The sequence below is a fragment of the Cheilinus undulatus genome, linkage group 22, assembly GCF_018320785.1.
Source record: "Cheilinus undulatus linkage group 22, ASM1832078v1, whole genome shotgun sequence".
Classification (NCBI taxonomy): Eukaryota; Metazoa; Chordata; class Actinopteri; order Labriformes; family Labridae; genus Cheilinus; species Cheilinus undulatus.
Genome location: NC_054886.1, coordinates 22,239,627 through 22,262,334, shown reverse-complemented (window position 1 = coordinate 22,262,334; position 22,708 = coordinate 22,239,627). Strand labels below are relative to the sequence as shown.

General features: G+C 38.9%; 1 protein-coding gene across 5 annotated transcripts in view; it reads left to right on the top strand.

The window, feature by feature from the left end:
* The window catches only part of LOC121504157 (pyruvate carboxylase, mitochondrial-like), a 465,432-nt gene that overhangs the window by 393,347 nt on the left and 49,377 nt on the right, over positions 1-22,708 (top strand). For all 5 annotated transcript variants that reach the window (XM_041778797.1, XM_041778795.1, XM_041778796.1 and 2 more), the window contains exons 17-21: positions 246-486; positions 4,335-4,502; positions 5,061-5,142; positions 18,309-18,466; positions 19,519-19,605. In XM_041778797.1, the coding sequence (XP_041634731.1) occupies positions 246-486; positions 4,335-4,502; positions 5,061-5,142; positions 18,309-18,466; positions 19,519-19,605 (736 nt within the window). The remainder of the gene's footprint in view (positions 1-245; positions 487-4,334; positions 4,503-5,060; positions 5,143-18,308; positions 18,467-19,518; positions 19,606-22,708) is intronic.

Genomic DNA, 22,708 nt, shown 5'->3' with positions numbered 1-22,708 from the left:
TGGGGAGATGGATATAAACAGCTTATCCCAACCTGGATGTGCTGTATTATCCGAGATACACTGTGCATGAAGACGAACTCATTATATTTGTGTGAGTGATTGTGTGATCATCCTGCAGTGCTCAGTACTGCAGTGTAAGCCATGACAGCTTCTAACCTATTTCTGTCTCTGATTTGAATGTGGATTTAAAAAATGTATGCAGAGGAGGGTACATGCCTCAGGCTAACAACATCTCCCTCCCCCAGGTTCTGTGAGGTGGCAAAGGAGAATGGCATGGATATCTTCCGTGTGTTCGATTCCCTGAACTACGTGCCAAACATGCTGCTGGGCATGGAGGCTGCCGGGGCTGCAGGTGGAGTGGTGGAGGCAGCCATCTCGTACACGGGCGACGTCTCCGACCCAATGAGGCAGAAGTACTCTTTGGACTACTATCTGAAACTGGCAGATGAGCTTGTCAAAGCCGGGACACATATCCTTTGTATCAAGGTGATGAAATATGAATAGGATGGAGTGTTTTTAAGTGTTTGCTGCTGGGACTTCCAGAAAAAGCAAACTTTTTTCCTTCTCTGTGGTAATCTGAAGATTCTGGCACGAGTTATTCACCTCCTTGTGCAAATCCCTTCCCATCTGCCATCAAAAAAAGACATAAAGCCAATTGGAAAGAATCTTTGCGAGTATATTTTCACCCAGGCCTGTTTACACACTTTATTACGCACACATAGCCACTTGTTAGCATGCATGTCAGCATAAGAAGGGCCTGCACTAACCACCAGGCAATCTGTATTACTTGGCTGTATAGCTTTAAGAAGTGGTTTATCTTGCACTCATTTGGTTTTATCCCAGATAATTACTATTGGCAGATGAGGCCTGGCTCAGTCTGCAGGAGTTTTGGACCTACTCAGGCACTTCTCTACAATATGGAAAGGATTCTGGTTTAACTGGTAAAATAAAAAGGCTTAAAGATGTGGTCTTAAACCTCTAAGATGACTTTCAAACTCATCTAAGTCATCTTTTTGATATCTAGGATTGAAATGTAGATTTGAAATAAACACATGATGCATGTGCTCTATTCTTAATGGAGAAACCCATCATCCCTCCTTAATGCCCTACTGGAAAGTCCTATAACCTACTACATGGTTTTTAGTTTCCACTGCAACCAAAGCAGCATTGCTACCTTGATTGCTTTTATCTGGGCGAGCCAAGTGTACCACCATACTGCATGGCCCTGATTGGTCTGGCATTCCCAATGATGTAGACTGATGTGCTGCAAAAGCCAGAGCATTCCAACAATGTTTTTTGGTAACCATCATTTCCTCCAAATAGTTCCTCACAACACGGGAAGGTTTTTCATTTAGGCTCAGGCATTTCAGAGTTAATCTCCTTCCATATTAGCACCATACTCAATGGTGTTCTGTGCCTTCAACTTTGCCTGGAAGGCACATCCAGCCCTCCATCTGCCTTCCAATCCCACCCCCATCCAATCACCAGACACCATCGTATCAAACGAGCTAGCTTGCTGCTTCCCCATACAGCTATGCTAGCATGTTTGCTAGCGTTTATATTTGGCATAAATTTGTTAATATTAGCTACCTTAAGTTCAATCTGATAAATAAAAACAAACAGGCAAACAAAATCAACCCAGTTGAATCTCGTTAGCATCTAGATGCCTTCTAGGATGCTTAGTAACTTATGTAGATCCTAGCTGACTTCAAGTCAGCTAAAGACATGGTAGAGACATGTTTCACCTTCTAGGCTGCTTATACTGGCTACCTGCCATGCAGCCCTTTGGCTGTGGATCAGAGTAAGGCAGCTAGGCATTGCTCTTGCCTTCCAGACTACTTATATATACCAGCTCCCTGCCAGGCATCCTGCAATACCCAGATGTATCTCCAAAAATAGACATTTCTTGGAGACTGTGGTTACTCGCAGTTTGGAGGGGGAAGAGACCATTTGATACAATAAATAATTAGAAAACCAAACATGACTTTAAGAAAGAGGAATGCAGACTTTTTGAGGCAAAGATGAAGAAGACAGGTTGGGAACACTTTTTTTTTTGTAAGAGACATGGCTGGCCTAGTGAAAACCCTTTTGCGCATTCAGTCATTGGTGAGGCAATCAATGCTATACTAAGCCGCTCGGCTAAGCTAATGCGACGCATACTTCTCCCTATTAGTTCTGGGTGAGATGCAAAGATTTAAGATTGGGTTGATAATTGAACATGTTTGTGCGGGGTTGCTGTTAACTCTAAGGCAGCTTGGCATAGTAACCACTGGCTATGTATACTGGCTACCTGCTAATCAGCTTTTTGGCTGTGGATAAGTGAAAGGCAGCTAGGCATACTTGGAGCTTTCCTTCTAGCTACTAGCTACTGATAGGCAGCCACTTGACCCCTTTTTGTTATCCAAAACCAACAGGCCGCCTGGCAGGTAGCTATGTATATGCAGCCTTGAAGGCAAGAACTATACCTAGCTGCCTTACAGTTATCCATAACCAACGGGCTTCCTGGTAGGTCGAAGGATAGCTCTCTCTGTGTCTTCTCAACACTTTGGCTACATGCAGTCAGTTCTGGTTTATGTGGGCAGAGAGCCATCAGCCATATCATCTATCAAACCTTGACTTCAAGTCTGTAGAAAATAGCCTACAGTCCCTAGCCCTGATAGGGTGAGGACACAGTCTTCTTTTGGCTTTAGTCTTCTTGGGAAGCCCACTTCACAATCAGGTGCCAATCAGGCACAGCAACAGCAGTTGTTTGGTATTGGTGGAGAAGATTTGGATCATTTTTCAAGGGCACAACCCACATACTTAGCTCTGCTGCTCATCCCACAGACACATATTCCTTACACATCTGGCAACATTTAAAAGGGAAATAAACAGGCTTTCCAGATATATCGCCAAGAAGCATTGTCACAACAAAGAAATAATCAACCAAACAAAATTTCAGTGCAAGATAATCCTAAAGTTACTGTGTATGTAAGCACAAGTAAAGTCCTTTTATACAGAAAAACCTGATTCTGCCATCTTCGCACCATCATAACAGTAAAATTTTGCCATAGAAGAGTATCAAAGTGAAAGAGATTCAAGGCTGTAAGGCTGAGAGTTATTAAACTGACTTTTAACTCCTGTGGCCTTAGCCAAACCTCAAACATTTAAACTAACACATTAAATTCATGATGTAGTCGGCTAAAATTTAAAACAAGGCCAAACAGCAGTGTCTAAGTTTGCCTTGCCTGCATATACTGCACTTCATATTTCTCTGTCTTATACTAAAAAACCATGATGTTAGCAGATATTCAGCTAAAATTAAAATCTTAATCTTGTGTGTCACAGAGCACAAACCTGTCTTTTGATTTGCATGTTAATGAACAGTAAAGTTAAATGTGAACTGATGAACACAACACAAGTTTTTCCTCTCCCTCCCTTTAACACAACTTGTATACTCGAGCCTCTTATCTAAACGAATGGACTGATAATGCTCACATTGAATTAGTTTCTTTATTCAAGCATGACAGAATATTTTCAAACGTGCAATGATAAACTCCCGCTCCACCCCAGAGCGAATCATCACACGCAGCAGTGGCAATCTCATAAAAGACTTACTCAGCTAATGAGGTTAACTTTTAAAAGAGGAAATGAGCATGCATTAGAACTTCCTGCAGTGCAGTGATCACCAAAGGGAGCTTAACTAAACATCTAAGCTCCATCTGTGAATTTCTGTTAATATCTATTAAGACTGATGCATCCTCGAGAGTGGGGGCATTTGAATCCTTTTCTAAAAAATGTCCAGTATTTCATTTAATTTAGACTCTTGTACACTTTATTAGACATATTTCCAGAAAGATCTAAATCATTCCAAGTTGAAACGGCTTCAGTGACATTGGAAAATGCCATTTTTTACTTAACTGCTTTTGATTGAAAGACACATCTATTCATGGACTGACATCAGTAGTCAGAAATTTTATCCAGGCCCTAAATGCTGAAAGGGTTCTGGTTTTGTTTTCATGAACAGGCTTTTTTGGGTCTTTATACTCATTCAATTCCACCAAATAATGAGCACATGGTTGTCTGTTCAGCTTTCATGAGCAGCCTCAGGCCAGTGCTGTGTTCACAAACCTCCTAATGAGAATCAAGACAGGTGGTTGAAATCAGTCTTGTTTAACTTGGTCCAAGACTCTGCTTTCAGATTTCAAAGTGTTGCAGAAACCAACTTAAAACTGGATTAAGAGATAAAGGTCTCCCTCTGTGTTAAATGAACTCTACAAGCATGTCTAGCCAAAGAGAAAATACTTTTTAGGCTCAGTGAGAAATTAAAAATCATGTACCCTCTTATTCCCCAGGACATGGCTGGCCTGCTAAAACCAGAGGCCAGCAAGCTTCTGATTGGCGCTCTGAGAGACCGCTTCCCAGATGTTCCCATCCACGTGCACACTCATGACACAGCTGGAGCTGGAGTCGCTGCCATGCTGGCCTGTGCAGAGGCTGGAGCTGATGTAGTGGATGTGGCTGTAAGTATCTAGTCTTACAATGTTGGCTGATAAGTTTCTCTTTTTCATAGGTCAAAGGGCTTTAAATCTTATTGCTTATTATAAACATGTTTTTCTGTAAAGGTCAAAGCCTACCTCATTCATCAGTAGAAGCACCTTTGTTATTTGTACATGCAAGTGATCCCAACACAGAATTTTTCTACCAGCTGCTTTAGTGAAAACTCTCCTCAAATGTCAGGAATGTTTCCCTGACTGTGTTCACTAGTGCGCGCTGCCAGCATGGGCAGTTTCATTGAAACAATTGGCTGTAAGTTTGTGGTTTTTGGCCTCATCATCTGTTCAGGTCCCCATAATGCTTTAGGAAAGAGACAACAGCCTGTCCTCCAGAAATCCCTGCAAAAAAAAAAGTGTTTTTTGTCTTAATTAAACACATACTGCCAGAAAACTCACATTTTGGACATATGTGCACACAGATTTTCCTCTTAGTTAACTACACATCCATATGCAAATGTAAAAAATCACAGCACACTCCAAAAATGATGAAGTCAAACACTATTCATGATAAATGACACTCTGTAGGTTGACTCCATGGCCGGGATGACCTCTCAGCCCAGCATGGGAGCCATCGTGGCCTGCACCAAAGGGACCAAGCTTGACACTGGTAAGTGACATCAGAGGCAAAGAGCAAAGTGTAGTAAATGCTTACATTATATAATAGAGTAGGGGAGTCAAACTCATATTGGGTAGGGGGTGGGATTGCTCCAATGAGATGTCGTCAACCGACAGATATTCTAATTATCAGTACTGCTATTTAAGTCTGTAACAGCTACCTGTTTTATATCTAATCCAGAGTTTTAGCTAGTCCTCAAGAATTTTAGCCATTCAGAACAACTACTAGACATTTGCTTTAGATGGCCATGTGACCAATAGCCTGCATTTACATCAGCAAAAGACATAAATCAGAAACCCTGTGATACAGCTTGAAGTCTGACCTAAAATGGGACTGAGGACACATTTTTTAAATAGGAACCTGACCCAAGACCAAGAGAGTAGAAACCGAGCTGACAGTCATCCTGAGTAAGGGTTACTCTGTTATTACAGCCTGTTAGTTGCGTATTATACATCACCAGACCTTGGAAATGACTGAGAAAGGCATTCTTTTATTTGTCTTTGTGTACGTAGTTTAAACAAACATAAAGGAAGATATAAGCTTTTCCTTACACACATGCACGATATAGGCCAGTGTTTAACACATTAACGACAACAGCACTTAGCTTTACGTTAGCACCTTTAGCTTAAAGTTAGCCCATTAGCATATTAGCTGCAACCTTGAGTCTGCAAACATGGAGAAAAGCAGTTAAAAAGTGGCAAAAATGCACAGTAATGGCAAAAAAAGGTTAAAGATGCAAAAAAAAGGAATAAGTGGCAAATATGGGTTAAGAAAGGAAAAAAAGTGGCAAAAAATAGCTTAATGTGGCAAAATCTCATTAAATGTGGCCCAAAATTGGCTGAAAATGGCAAAAAAGGGGTATAAGTGGCATAAAGAGGTTCCAATTTGCAAAAAAAAAAGGGTTTAAGATGCAAAAAAAGAGATAAGCAGCAAATGTGGGTTAAGAAAGGAAAAAAATGGTAAAAAAAAAAAAAAGCGCAATATAAAAGGTGGTTTAGAATAGGCTTTAATTAGTTAAAAATGGTGAAAACTGACTGAGAGTGGAAAAAATGGGTTTAAAGTGGCTAAAAGTGGCATAGATAGACAGTAGGAATGATGAAAAGCAATTATAAATTGATTTAAATAGGTTTGCAAAAAAAATGGTTAAAGATACAAAAACGAATATGCAGAAAATATGGGTTAAGAAAGGAAAAAAAGTGGCAAAAATTGGTGATATAAGACGGTAAAGTGGTTTAGAATAGGCTGGATTTGGTTTTAAGTGGTTAAAAATGACTAAAAGTGGCAAAGAATTGGTTCAAAGTCACCAGAAATTGGCTAAAAGTGGAAAAATAGGCAACAAGAATAGTTAAAAGCATTTATAAAGTTGTAACAATGGGTTGCAGTTGGCAAAATGGGTCATAAATGGTTAGCTAAAGTAGTCAAAAGTAGTTAAAAGTGGCAAAAACATGGCTAAAAGTGGCAAAAAGGGTTTGATGTGGAAACAAATGTGGCAAAATAGGTGGAAAAGTTGATGAAAATGGGTTAAAATGCTGGTACTGATCCAACACTTGCACTGATGCTATCAATAAATCAAATCTAGGAGTTGTGAAGTTATCGTCTACAATTAAAGGAGGGGCACAGACATAGTTTTCTACTGTCTTCCATGAGTATTAGGGGTTCAAAAGATTTTACTAAGACCTCCTTGACTTGGCTTCTTGTTATACTGTATATTTGCTTTTTCTACCTTGTAGTCCGTCTTCTCAGGAGGTCCAGCCTTAGGTGGAGGAATGGATTTCAAATGTGTTACTCCCCTTTGAGTTGGCTGTCGTCCTTTAGGTTTTGTTGAAAGTAATTTCAATAGGCTGTGAAAAATCTGCAGCATGTCCCATCTCACATAAGTGACTGGCTCAGTGACCTCTGCCTCCCACAGTGTAAAATATATTAGCGCAGTTGGCAGAAAAGTGCTGTTTAAAATTAAAGTACACGAGACAGGCTAAAGGAATTAAAACTGATGTGAAGTTTGCAGCTTAGTTATGTAGAGAAATACTGTTGAGGGAAAAACCAACTCGGCTCTGCTAACTAGATGTGATGGCTCATTTCCATAACTCAAAACCAGCAAACGGCCTGCTTATTTTGTTTTCACAATATTCACAGTACACAGCTAATGTAGCATTTACTACTTTGGTGCAGGATAACATTAACACTAAAAGCTGCTTATTGCTATATGGTGGATAAATGTTAATGATTTTTTAATGAACAATTTCCTGTGTGCTTGTTAACTGCTCTGAGTAGGTGCAGATAGTTCCCTTTTTCATAACTGTTAAAATACTTAATTATTGATCTTAAAATCTTTATTCCCTATCAGTGATTTAATGTGATCCATAGTGAAATAAAACCTTGATAGCATTCAGTAGACCGCAAAAGTGTGCTGTCTCTTCCTGTGGATGAGTCCTTGGTCAAATGTATTAGAGCCATCCTAGAAAGCCAACAAACTTTATTTTTACAAATGTACAAGTCTGCAAGCAGTTGGACACATTTTACAAACTCGGTTACCATACAACAACAGAAAATCAGTGAGCTTAGAGCCAGATAAGATCAATTACCAGAATCCTGAGTCGATCAAACACTGCCTAACAGCATGTGCCCACGATGTTCCTCAGAGTTGGTAGTTTTGAGTCAGTAGAAAAAAATACTTTTAATGACATACAGTTATGGACGAAAGTATAGGCACCCCTGGAATTTTTCCAGAAAATACACTATTTCTCCCAGGAATTGTTGCAATTACAAATGTTTTTGGTATACACATGTTTATTTCTTTTATGTGCATTGGAACAACAAAAAAATCTGAAGAAAAAAGACAAAATTTACATAATTTTACACAAAACTCAAAAAAATGGGCCGGACAAAATTATTGGCACCTTTTAAAACTGTGGGTAAATCATTTCATTTCAAGCATGTGATGCTCATTTAAACTCACCTGTGGCAGTAACAGGTGCTGGCAATATAAAAATCACACCTGAAGCCAGTTAGAATGTATAAAAGCTGACTCAGCCTTTTTGTTGTGTGCCTGTGTGTGTCACACCAAGCATGGGGAAGAGAAAGAGGGGCCGAGAATTGTCTGAGGACTTAAGAAGCAAAATTGTAGAAAAATATGAACAATCTCAAGGTTACAAGACCACCTCCAGAGATCTTGAAAGTCCTTTGTCCTCTGTGCGTAATATAATCAAGAAGTTTATAACCATGGAACTGTGGCTAATCTCCCTGGATGTGGATGGAAGAGAAAAATTGACAAAAGAATGCAACACAGGATAGTTGGAATGGTGGATAAACATCCTCAGTCAACTACACAAATTCAGGCTGTCCTGCAGACTCAGGGTGTAAAAGTGTCAGCTCAAACCATTCGTTGTATGAGATGAAGCACTATGGCAGGAGACCGAGGAGAACCCCACTGCTGACAAAGAGACATAGAAAAAGCCAGACTAGAGTTTGCAAAAATGTACCTGAGAAAGCCTCAATCTTCTGGGAGAACATTGTGAGGACAGATGAAGGAGCTTCATTATTTCCTTTATTATCTCTTTTAGCCTAGGGAACACTGGACCATCCTTTACCAAAGGAGAGATGAAAAGACGACCCACAATGATTTGCGTAAACTTCATTTAAAGTGACACACCTGTTAACCGCTCATCAGAACAAGTGAATAACTTGAATAACTAGAATAACTTTACTAACCCCGATTTAAACCGTAAAATTCAGTCAAACATATAATACATGTGATAAATGGAAGGCAGTAGGGATGAACAGAGAAATATTACAGACATGAAAACTTTGTCATTCAACTTATGATCACGATTTCGTTTCTTCTCATTTCCATTTTATTTAAATAGTAAACCGATCAGTCAGTATTTTAAACTGTATTTGTCTTGCTATTTTGAGATATTAAAGTAAACGTTTTAAGTTTGTAAATCACAACCAACTAAAGCGATAAAGTCGGCATGTTGCTATACTGTGAATATTATATTTCTCATCATAATTACGCAGGGAAGACACAATTTATAGAGCTTTTCACAGAACAAGCTAAAAGGAAGATGAAACCAGAGTAGAGTCTGTAGTAAATTTAACAGAGACGAGAGAATAAAAAAAAAAATGATTAGGTAGGGAATAAAGCAAAAGTATTTAATATCGTTATGAAACAGAAGGACTTTAACATTATTCATCTCGTTGTATTGACTTAGTAGAAAGTTCAGATTAGGTTAAATAAACATCGGTTCCAAAAAAGGGAATTTTCTGGCTATTATTGGAGTTATCAGGCTTTAAGGGGTTAACCCTAACCATTCACCAAATGAGCACAAAAGCAAAGTTGCAAGTTCCTTGAAGTCCAGTGTGAGGTTGCATCTCAGCAGTGCCACTGGCTGTTTTCCTCCATGATATGCTAAATCTAGAAAATAGGAATATCACTGATTGAATTAAACTATAGTAAAAATTTAACTTTCCTGCAACAGTCTCATTTCTTAGATGAATCTTTGTTTTTATCAATTTGAACTCCCATTTTTAGCGCATGATAGATGAAGCTTTAGTAGCACTGTTCAGATGTATTCCTATGGTGTGTATTAAAGCTGAAATATTCTTTCAACTGCAACATTATCAAGAAGACTTATGGTTCTAATAAAAATGAATGTGAAAAGGATTTAGATGTGCTGGGAGCCAGATTGGCTTAGTTGGAGGAGCAGGCGCCACATACACAGAGGCTGCAGTCCTTGTGGCACTGGTCAGTTGTCTGATCCTGGAGGTGCATATCTCTCATGTTGCCCTCCCTTATTTCCTATCTATCATTGGCTGTCCCATCAAATGAAAGCTTAAAAGGCCCAAAGAACAAGCTTAACTAAAAGTATATATGTGCTTGCTTTTGTATCTCAAGTGGAGTATAAAAAGTACATGGGTTCCATAGTTTTTTAGTGTTGTGTGAATATCACTGAGGAAAATGGTTTAAAAACAAGTGGGGAAGCTAAAGTGTTTTACTGCTCTCTGAGCCCTCCTGCTCTCTCATGACCAACACATAGAGTGCTGAGATCAGGATATATGATCCGTCTGAGGTAGGTGTAATACACGGGTCAATGTCTTATTTGGAAAATGGTGTTTGCTGCCCAAGTTACCATGGTTTTATACCTTGGCTAGATGTGACATATGTCAGGAAACGTGGTGGTAATCATAAAGTTATTTGTCTGACAATAAACTGATCTTTGCGGTACAGGCCTCTGATCCTGTTATAGATTTCACTTTTCAGTGATACAGTCTGGGCAGCTGCACTAAATATAAACAACACTGTACATTCAATGCTCAGAACATTACAGATCCAGATTATGTCAAGCCCTTGTCCAATGATTCAGACTCTTACAAAGAAGCAAAGCAATATCCAACCATCAGGAAAAACAGATACATTTATAAGTGTCTCTCTCTGTCAGCATAGCTCCATCTGGATAGGCTCTCCCTCTGTGGCGGTTCATGAGAGAAGTATTTTACCTCCAACTCGAAAAGTTCTTAGTTTTACTGTCATTGATTTCCTGCACGTGTAGTTTCTTCCATAAATGCTTACCTAAACAGTCTATCTGCAGTGTTTGGCATGCATCAGTTAAGATACTTGCCAAATCTAGTATGTATTTAAACTTTTTCCTTGCTAGTTTTTTAAAGGTTGAGAGTCACAATTTGCTGCAGACCCTTTCAGAGAGTTGTAGAGTAATTAATAAACTGTATTGATGAGCACTAAGTGATCTCCAGCAGGGTTGGAAATTAACATTTTTGCCTTCCTGCCAAATTTGACTGGTGGTTTAAAAAATCTACCAGCCATTACATTTTTTTAAGCAGGAACTTTTTTTTGTGATCAGTCTAATGTATTAGCCTAGGATATAATAATCAAGGCTTACAACAGTTCAAGTTAAAGACTGTTCATCAATTGAAATGTTTTAATGCATTATGAGTGTCAGGATTTCAAAAATTAGATATTTTTTGCATGATTTCTAAGACAATTTGCTGCTGATTGTAGATTACAGATAATTCCTCTTGGAGACCATTAATGTGAGACACCTTCTCTGTTAGAACGGAAAAGCTGTAATTTGCAGGTAAAACATATTTCTGGTTGGGGATTTTGTTTTTGTTAACAGTTATCTTAAACAACGTGACCTTTAGCAAATGTAGCTGAAACTAACATAGCTACATAGCTTATGTAGCTAACGTTCGAGTTGGAGCTTTGTTAGGATAGATATTTATGAGTTTCATGAGCCTGAGTTTTGTCTATGTAAGCTATGTAGCTACATTATCAAGGTAGCATTATCTATGTAGCTTTTGTAGCTTTGTTAGAAGAGATATTCCTGAGCTATATGAACCTGAGCTTTAGCTATGGTTTCTATGTAACTATATTGTCAGGGTAACATTAGCTACATGGCTTTTTTAGCTTATGTAGCAAATGTAAGATATGTAGCTTTGTTAGAATAGATATTTATGAGCTTAATGAGCCTGAGCTTTAGCTATGTCAGCGACATAGCCACATTGCCAAGGTGGCATTATCTGCATAGCTTTTGTAGCTAATGTTAGATTTGTAGGTTTGCTATTGTATATATGTCTGAGCTTTGTTAGCTACATAGCTAAGCTATGTTAGCTACATAGCTAGATTCTCCAGGAAGAATTATCTATGAAGGTAGTATTATTTAGATGGCTTATGCTAGCATTATCTACGTAGCTTATGCAACTAATGGAGCTATGTAAACTGGGTCTGCTACATTAGAATATTTTTGTGGAGGGCAAGCTTTATTCCTTTACGCTGACTGTTTACTCAGCTTTATTAAACATTTTGTTATCAGGTTTTGCAGGTCTGGTTTTTTCTTTTACTTTTTGGTATCCTAAGCCTCACCCTTTACCCTTACCCTAACCGAAGTGAAAGTTGAATCCAATTTTATTTTGAAAATTTTGGCTGTAAAACCGTTCTGACAGATGCAGCATCTCACAGGAATGGTCTGCAAGAGGGGCCGTCTGAGATCTACAGTCAGCTGTAGTACTTATCATATGACACTGAGTCAAACCATGATCATGAAGTTGGTATGAACAAGCAGAAAACAGGGATTCAATTTATGCCTTATACCATCATAAAATTAAGTTATTTTACCTGCCCTGGTAGTTGGTAGGTTGAGCAAATTCACCTGCTACTGCTCAAAAGTAGCAGCATTTGCATGGTTGTTGGCATTAATTTCCCACCCTTGTCCAGACACTCCCAGGAGTACTTCTGTATCACCATAGGGAAGTAAAGCCCAGTGTGACAGTAAAGACAATGTCTTGCTGTCATTCGTCCCTCGAGGCATCTCTTAAAGTGATGGGTTTCTTTTCTGGCCTCATTTTTCCTGCAGCAACTGTTAACAATCACACAGGGAGAAATGGTCATAGATGGGGAAGTAAGTTCTCTAATAACCAATAAAGCAACACAGCATGATGTTTGACTTCCTCCTACATATCGCCGGCTACAAATTTAACTCACAGTGGCATGCAACAGGTTTAGAGTCATTCTTTGGAGATGGGAGAAATTGCTCTGAAAACATGACGCATCAGAGCGATAAAATATCACAGGGTTAGAGACTCATCTAGACAGTCCAGTTCAGTGGCATAATGTCAATAAGAGAGCATACAGTACCCAGAAAAGAAGAGAAACAAAGTCATTACTGAACAGTGAGAGGTTTTCAGTGTCAGTTTATTCACAGAATTTAAATTTTCTTCTCTAAAGACAGTGATTATGATGCAGGATGTCCACCCCACATACACACGCACACACACACCCACACACATGTGCCTGTCCTGATTTGACCCTGCTGCATGCATTATGCATGCACACGCATAAACTCCCCCCTCACTTCCCAATTCTGTTATATCTGTCATCTTGCACTCACCATTTCCTTCCATCTCTGCCTCTCTTTATGATTCCCTCGCTTCCACGTCCATTTACCTTTCTCACTCCTTTTTTACAATCACGCTCCTCTTCTTCCACACCTTCCTGCCCTCACTCTGTTTACTGCTTCCCTCCCCACTGTCTCCCCCATCTTTGTTACATAGCAGTAATCAGTGCTGTGCAGTGTGTCTGCTCTCATTATCTCCCTCTCTCTGCTCTCATGCCTTTCCCATCACCCCTTCTTCTTGTACGTTTTCTCTCCATCCTCCTTCTCCCTACCCTCTCGTTCAGCGACAAAACAATTAACAGCACTTTACATGTCGATTTCAACCCCTTAAAGTCCCTCTCTCTCTTTCTTTTCCTTCCTCTCCTTCAGCACATCCCACATTATCTCTGTGTCCTGGGGAAATGAAGTGGCACCTCTCCGTTTACTCATCCATCTTTAAGCTGTCAATTTATTTATTCAGTCAGCACGTGTGCAGACATATGCATCATGCATATTCCCGTTTAGTCAGGCGGTTGAGTAACGATATGCATTAAAGCAGCCGACATAGCATTTACCACCTTTTCTCGTCCATCATGTGTGGATTTAATGAGGAGTTCTCAGCTGCAGAAAAATGCAGCTGAAGCTTTAACACTCTTCAAAGACACTGAAGCATGGATTTAACAACATGTAGGCATTTGACACACACTGCCGCCAGAGAGACAGGCCGGTAAGCAAACACATTTAGCATCTGTTAACCTCCCTCTCTGTTCCATTTGAGTTAGCTCTTAACAGTCTACAAGTTCTATGAATGTTTGTTTGTCCCTGCATTAGTGAGTTAGTGCTGCTAATGACCAGTATATTGATGGCACTTTGTCACTGCCTGGCAACCATCTAAATGACTGATATATGTGCGGGGGCGCGCCTTGTCTGCCTGCACGTCTGTGATACACAAATATAAATGGTTTAGAGGTGCAGAGATTGATGATTTGGGAGTTCAACCAGCAAACAGGTGCATCTCAAAAAAATAGAATATTTAAAGTTCATTTTTGCCCATGATGTAAGCCAAAATCATCAAGGTTAAAACATAAAAAAAGGAAATATTTCACTTTGTGTGATATGAATCTTGAATGTATGATACGAATGGGTTCATGGTATTCAAATATTTTTACATTTAGATTTCCTCCCCATTCAAAGGCTATGGTGTTAAAGAAACTTACAAATCATAGCTAACAAGTATTGCTGCAGTATTAACCTGCCATGCTAGAAAGACTGTTTCATTTATCCATTGCATGGGATATAATCCTCACTCATCTGGGAAACCTCTCATACAAAGTGTTTAGGATTCCTTTGGAAGGAAGGTGATTGGACGAACCTTCTGTCACATTTATTACAAGCCAGTCAGAACGACAAGACAAAATGAGTTAGTAAGCATGTGCAGTTTGGCACAGGTGGCACTTGTTGGTGGATAAAACTCATGCCGAGGCCGGTAGAGAAAGTGGAAAAATATCTCCACCAAGAAAAGTAAATGCAACGGCAGTAGCCACTGTAAAACAAAATCCCGGCCATAGCTCCCTTCATTCTCCTCAAATGATCCCGATTGGTCAGGTTCGATTTCAGACCTGTAATTGTTGTTTCAGATTGGTGCTTTGCTAGATGAAATTATCTTTTGGCCAGTCCATCTGCTTTGCAGGGTTAAGGCAGTATTTTAGTGCTCATGAAATAAAAGGAACTTTGTTTTTCTTTTCATTATTCCTCATTTAAACCTGTAGTATGCACATCTGCCGCCAGGGGGCTGCAAGTCATAATCAGCAAGTATAAAAAAAAAACAATTTTGTGTCTTTGCAGGTGCGGTGAAAAGAACCCTACATTTATAATGTAAAAATGTAGTGTTTAACTGGCTTTGAAAAAGACATTTAACCTGGCAAAAATCTACATCTTGTTCCTGTAAAGCATGTCTAGAAATATTATTTTATGATGTTGATTTGCAAACTTAGGAAAAACATAGTATCGTTATTCTGGGCTGGTGTATCAACTCTCAAATGTGTGCAAGAGTGCTCCTGAGTGTTCTGAGCTAAGAATGAATCCCAGATAAGAAAACTTTTGTTAATGTCAAAGTCTTCTTAAGAGCTACATCAGTGAGCTTTGAGAACAAATGTCTTCCTAGGAACAGTTGGTGAATTAGGCCCAATGATCCCTCAGGTCGGTGTAGTCTTTAGCAGAACACGTTCCTGTAACAGATACTCGGTTATGTAAAGTCTGTTGACTCCTGTGTTGAGCTTGTTAAGTGTCCTCCCACTGTTCTTTTACTCTGCCGTTCAAATGCACACGGCACCACAGGAGATGCATTTGTCAACAAAGTCAGGATGTTTTTAACTAATTAAAAAGGAAACTTAACAGGTAATCTGATAACTGTCCATCTTCTAAAAGCTAGATTGATGGGTTTATGTTTATTATGATGGAAGCATTCTTTTAATAGGCTTCTCTCTGTTGTATCATTTATTTATGTGAGGCTGGTTACAGTCAGATTTTCCTTGGAGAAAGACAACAAAGAAGCTTAACATTTATCAATGTAATGGAGCCTTGCTTTGCTCTGGTAGTCCATACTGAAACGATTTGCTGTTTTCTGGGGTTATGCTCTTATTTGTAAAAGAACAGCCAGATACATCAACTTTAGAAATACAACAAATTTTTTTTTTTTTTTTTTATTAAAGAAGACTGTGTGTGTGAGCTATTTCTTACAACCAAAGTACCGAAAACAACAGAAAATGTTGTCTTGTGCAGTATTTGATACAATTCCTATAAAAAAAAATCACCCCCTTGGATATTTTGCCCTTTTATTGATTTTATATATCAATTATGGTCAATATAATTAAGCTGTTTTTGCAAAAAAAAAACAAAAAAAAAAAACTTTTATCTCAATTGTTGCTAGAAGTCTCAATTGGTTAATCAGTTTTCCTTGCTACCATTACAGAGTGAAAACAAAAGAACACTCCAAGCAGCTCATAGAAAACGTTACTGAAAAGTATGTCAGGGGATGGATGGAAAAAAAATTTCAAGGCACTGAAAATCTGCCGATGTTTCATTAAATCCATCATCAAGAAATAGACGGAACATGCCAAATGTGTAAATCTGCCTAGATTGGCCTTTCCTTAGAGCTGAGTGAGTGAGCAAGAAGGAGACTAGTGAGAGAGGCCACCAAGACACCTATGACTACTCTGAAGGAGTTCCAAGCTTCAGCAGCTGAGATGGGAGAGACTCTGCATACAACAGCTGTTGCCCAGGTTCTTCACCAGTCAAAGCTTTATGGGAGAGTGGCAAAGAGAAAGCCACTGCTGAATAAAGTTCATTAAATCTTGATTAGCAAATCTCTTCTCAGCAGCCGGCCTTGAAAGTCTTGCAAAGGTACAGGGTAAAATTAATGTGACAAATATAGTAAAATCCTGGAGGACAAATAATCCAGTCTGCTACAGAACTACAGCTTGGGAAAGATTTGTTCAGCAGGAAGACCATAAGCTGAAGCATACAGCGAAAGCTACACAGAAATGGTGTAAAGTTCACATCCAATCATTGTGCAGCCTGACAGAGCTTAAGCAGTGTTGCGAAGAAGTAAAATTGCAGTTACCAGATGTGCAAGCCTGATTGAGACCTATCCACACAGACTCAGTGCTGTGGTTGCAGTCAACGGTCCATCTTCTAAATACTGACTTGAATGGGGTGAATATTTATACAGTCCCTTATTTGACATTATATATTTTAATTTAATTGACATTTCTTTGGAGAAATTTGTTGTCACTTTGACATTAAAGAGGTTTATGTATTTGTTTTGGTCAAAAAGCCAAATGATATTAACTATGACTGATTTCTGAAATCACTAAAAGGGTAAAACATTCATTGGGGTGAATACTTCTTATAGGCATTGCACATTTAAATAAGAATATAAGGAGTATTGCAAAATTTGGGAAGTTTTCCTGTCCTCTTTCTTGGCAAGAGAAGATTTAAATCACTTCTTATTGTGTTAGCTATATTTGAGCCAACAACCAATTATAGCTGATTTGTAAACTAGCTTGCAATTAGAGTAAAATCCATCTCTAAACACAATGACAATTTAGCCTAACGCCTTGTTGTGCCAATTTGATCCATTTTTCTGATTACCATGTCAGGCTTAATTTGGTGTTAAAGTGAGAGAGTTCCAGCACAGCTGTATTAAAGTTAAAGGTTTAAAGTATGCTGATTTTTTTGTACACTCTTCTATACTTTATCTTTGTAAGGTGCTTTAGCTAAGAGTGCAGTGTTTTTACAGAACCCCTAGCTCTAACCCTTTTTATAAAGGGCTTTCCTCATGGTGAATTAAGAAAAAGGAGCATTTTCAATTTCTTCAGATCCACAAGTACAAAGTGTGAAAGTCCGCTGTTACGTTGAACTCAACGGTACTTCTTCCTTTAAACTGAGGCTGTAATTTCACGTTGGAGACATAAGCGAGAGCCACACTGATGATGCTCTCAAACAGACCTAATTACCGACTGGCTTGGCAGGCAGCTGAGTTTGAGGAGCATCCACATGCACATTAATTTCACATTAATTTCACAGTAGCTCACTTTCCCCGCCAAGATCACAGTGGAAACACACAAACACTTTTGGATTTGCTTTAAGTCATAAAAATATACAAGCTTGTCACTGACTTGTTTGGATGTTATGAGCTCAGACCGTCTCATTAAAGTGGTTCACTTTTCTCATCATTAGCCAGAAATTCAGTCTGAAGCTATTTCTATCAAGAAGTAAAAGATATTTCTCCGTTTGCCGTAATCAGTCTGAAAAACACCTGACCTGGTTGTAGCAGAATATCATAAACAGAAAATTTGTGTTTCAAGGGCCAAAAAATATCAGAAATAAAATAAAAATCTGGTGTAGCAAAGGCAGAGTGAATTTCAAGCACACTTACAGGGGGAAATTATTTTACCTACTCTGCAGATTGAGCCTATTCAAGCCTTTCTAGCCTGTAACCCATTTAAAGTCCTAAAATTTGAATGACTTAATGTAATTTGTTAGAGCTTTCAGAAAATGAGACTCTGCTAGATTATATGCAGTAGGAAGAGTATCTGCAAAAATTTAGTTTCTTATGCTTTTATGTCTCCCACATTATTCTCCCAATATTCAGTGCTATATATTCCTAATCTAAAAACAACATATTTCTTATAATACATTGATCCCGTGTTTGAACTCTTCATGGTGCCAGTCGATTTAATGTCGTATTGATCTGCTCTGTTGCAGGCATTGCTCTGGAGAAGGTGTTTGACTACAGTGAATACTGGGAAGTAGCCAGAGGCCTGTATGCGCCGTTCGACTGCACAGCCACCATGAAATCTGGAAACGCTGACGTCTATGAGAACGAGATACCCGGTGGACAGTACACCAACCTTCACTTCCAGGTACACCGAGCTATTTTGGTCTGTGTTTACAGAGCGCTGTGTACCTAATCGATTTCAAAGCTTAACAAGAAAAAAAGCGTCTGAAAGGATCCATCTCTTGGAAATGGTTAAAACAGAATTATCAGGGTGACACAAAATCTGGTGCATTAGTCAGCTTTTAAAACCTATTTTTTCATCTAAAAACCAACATAATACCGAGAATACTGAAATCTGCAGGGGTTAGCACTACTTTTACCATCTTTTCTACCTCATTAGGTCATAATTCTGTATGTAAAGAAAACTGCTGTACACTGATAAGTATATAAACCTTGACTTGAAAGCCCCCTTCATTAAAAACAGCAAGTGACCGGGAGAAGTGGGCAGAGTGACTCATGGACTGGGTCTCTCAGCTTCACAACAATCATTACAGGCTGAAAGCTCAATAACAATGTTCTAGCTAGTAGAGGGGCAAACTCTCCTTGGCCAAAACTGATAGTGCACAGCTGCAAAGATACTTCATGTTTTAGACTTTGCAGAATGCACTAAACATCATCTCATAGGACAGTTCAACCTTTTTTTCTCCTTTGGGAGAAGCCCAAAAACCGACTGCAACTTGAATACCAGTGTGGCCTATATTCCAGATTTTACAGTATATTAAAAGTCTCGGTAAAGCAAGATCCAAATTTTTTGTTTAAAGGGGGGCTGAGTAATTCCCCATAGCAGCTAGTGACATGACAGGTTGCTATATTTTCCCTGCCCAAGTTAAGCCAAGCCAGGAAAGAGGTGAACAACTCTCTAATGGTCTAAATCCAAAATTCAGTCACACACAGGTCTCAGTGTTTTCACATGTTTACAGCAATCTAATTCCAACACATCTAGTGTGTTAAGACACAAAGTTTGGATTACACTTTACAGGGACTTTTAAAGCTGTGGATTTCACTAAATTATAGCCTTAAATCATATGTTGACACTGAATAACCGAGAATGCCTTGTTTTTTTTAGGAAATATGGTAAAAGAATAATTAAGCTCCACTCATTCACACTGTTATTTGTTTTTCCGCGGTTCCTTGCAGGCTCACAGCATGGGACTGGGAAATAAGTTCAAGGAAGTGAAGAAGGCCTACACTGAGGCCAACAAACTGCTGGGAGACCTCATTAAGGTGAGCATGTGCATCCTCAAGAGTGTACCTATGCTGTCTGCATAAGATAACATTAGTTAGTGTTCCAGCAGGCACCACAGACTGCATCTGACATTCGGGAGTATATTCCTCCATTAGCTGTCTGTTTCTGCCGTGCTGCCTCTCTTTCCTTGCTTGAATGAGCCAAACACTCTCAGATTAAGCTTGGTATATCCACTGTATCTGTGCTGTGTGGATTCACTTTCAGCCTCCTGGTCTGGCTGACCTTCCCTGACTTCCTCAGCCTTAGTGGGAGTTTTCATTCTTTTATTGTCATTCACAGGGTTTCTGCAAAAGTCTTAGTCTTCAACTGCACATTTGAGCCTTAAAAAGTCTGATTTTTACTAGTGAGAGGTCATCAATTTTAACAAGCGTTTTGAGTAAGACATGTCCTTTTCCAATCCTCGTTTTCTAGCTAACCTTATATGAGTTTAATCGCCTTTCCCTGCAAATTGTTGCATAAATATTCATAATTCAGAGAATTCAGTGTTGAATTTTCTAAACTTCCTGGAGGAGGACCTCAGACCCTCTCTGATTTTGCCTGACTCACTGTGATTTAATCAAGTCTGTACTGCTGTGAAACACTAGTTGAGTGCTTCAACATCTGGGCAGTCAGGTTGCCTACTTAAAAATCCTTGCAGCCCAGCCTTATTTAAAGAGGTGTCCCCTGACAAAAAAGTATTAGTCTGCTTTTTAATAGTGTAGAAGTCTAGGAACTTAAATGACTTTTCAGGATCCTTAAAAATTAAATCTGTACCAGTAACTCCAATATTGAATTTCTTTTATTCATTATTTAATCAATTTTTTTTTTTTTCCCGGCTGCTAGCAGCTAATGCACTCTACCATATTGCGTTTGTTGCCCAGAACAAATTGTGACGGGCTGTGACAACCAATGGCAGGCTGTTCTGTCATTATGTCTTGCCCTACCAAACAGAGCATGTGCAAACATTATGAAATTGGAGAAGAGAGCCTAAACTCTAAAGAAAGAGACACAGAGAGTCCAGGATGTGTCACTCTGTGTCACTGCAGACAGGAGCTGCTTTGAATAATGACTCAATTCCCAAAATCACAAGGACTTTTTTGTAAAAATGAGAATATTTTGAAGACTTCTTGTCACAGAATGATTATTTTCACTTTTTGGTCCCCAAGAGATGGAGACAAGTTTGTGCTAAAGAAACCCTTTGTCTTCATAGATAACTTTTTTTACAATTCAAGTGACATAACTGCAGCACACTTGAAGCGCTTAAAGAACACTTAAAGTTCTTAAAGCCCAGGTTTTTCCTGAAATTAAAGGATGTTTTTAGCTTGACTGTGACAGGGTTGATGTTTTACAAGCCTTTTAAGACAAAAAGTCCAGGTGAATGGTTAAAAATAGCCGAGGGCTCAGAGGGTTAAATGTGCCAGAAATCATCAAATTTGGGCATTTATGACACAAATTTCAATACCATTTGACATTTTGTAAACAGTTCATTAAATCATAAAATTCAGTCCTTGTCTGGTATACTAAGAAATCTCATGCCTCTCATTTTAGACAATTGATCATGGAAGCAGTGGAGTTGTTATTTTCTCAGTTCAGGTCTTAAAAAGTTTTTTTTTTTCTAGAAGTGTGTAGACTTTTTTTCAATTTGGGAAATTTAACTTTTTCAGCACAAAGCTATTCTTCACGTTAATTAGATTTTACTTCACCTACTTTTCATCGTCCTCTATAGGGTTCCACTTTGACTGAATTTGATTTGAAAATCCCCTGAACTACTTCTGGTTGATTTCATGAAGGGCACATTATTCTTCGGCATGAAGAGGGGGCTCTTTTACAAATTCTTCACCACTTTCATTCTCAAAGTTAACCTCCATTCTGCTTTCTCTTTTTTCCATTATCTTTCATTAATTCCTTTGTTTTCCCCCTTCATTATTTACCATCACAGCTTGGTAATAGATTCATCCCTCTTTCACTTTGTTCACGCTGACTCTGTAATTATTTCGTTCTGTTTTGCATTCTCTTTCTTGATCAAACTGCCCTCTCGCTTTCTGTCACTTTTCTCCTTCCCATTCCAATGTGCTGCTCTGCACACATTTATTCCCCAGACGAGGCTCTTATTTTGCTCTCTCTGTCGTGGTAGGCATGCTCCCATGGATTCCCCATTACTCCACCTGCTACTCCTTTTTTAATCTCTTTTTCTCACTCATGGTTCCCCCCACTCTTATTTCTTTTATTTTCCTCATCAATCCCCCCACCCTCCTCTTCCCAAAATCTCTATCAATTCAATTAAGACTCGGTGGGCTTCAATGCACAAGCCAATGTTAGTTTAATGTGCCTGCAGGTCCTGCTAGGCCCTCTCTTGTATCCTGTTAGCTTGACAATGGCTGAGGCTCTCACACTGATGGCTTGCTGATAAGGTAGAGGGAGTGAGCTAGTCAGATGTAGATATAAAAGTCGACACACCACACACTGAGCTGACAGTTAGTGGAGAAACCAGGGTCTATACACAGACTGTGCCTGTCCACACATACACACAGCAGCACAAAGGCCATATCTTAGCAGCTCACAGCAGTGGGGGAGGGACTGTGCTTTTCAGTTCCAAACCATTCAACAGCAAATGTACAAAACTTTGGAAAATTTACAGAATGGCTTTTATTGAAAACAAATCAAGCCTACCATTTATAGAAAAAAAGACAAATAAATCATTAATCTTAAGCAAAAAAACAAACAAAACATTTTATTTAGTCATCAAAGCTAAGACATTCACATTCAGATGATGACTTACTTTTCTATACTCATTATTTTCATATCTTGTCTTTATGAGCTGTGTCATGAATTAAGAAATCAAGATATTTGTACAAGTCGACACTGATTTGACAGAACTGCTGAATGAGAAATGAAGGAAAAACTCAGACTTACAGGCTCATTAGCTTCCACTTAAATCTAGCTGACATCAAAAGCAACTTGTGAGGCAGCGTGAAATTTATTCCATAAAATGTTCATAAGCCTAACTGTTTTATAGCTCAGTATTACTTTCTAGTGCGCAGTGGAGTGGTGTCATTACACTACCTGTTGAGCAAACAGGGCAAAGATACTAAATCTCCCCAA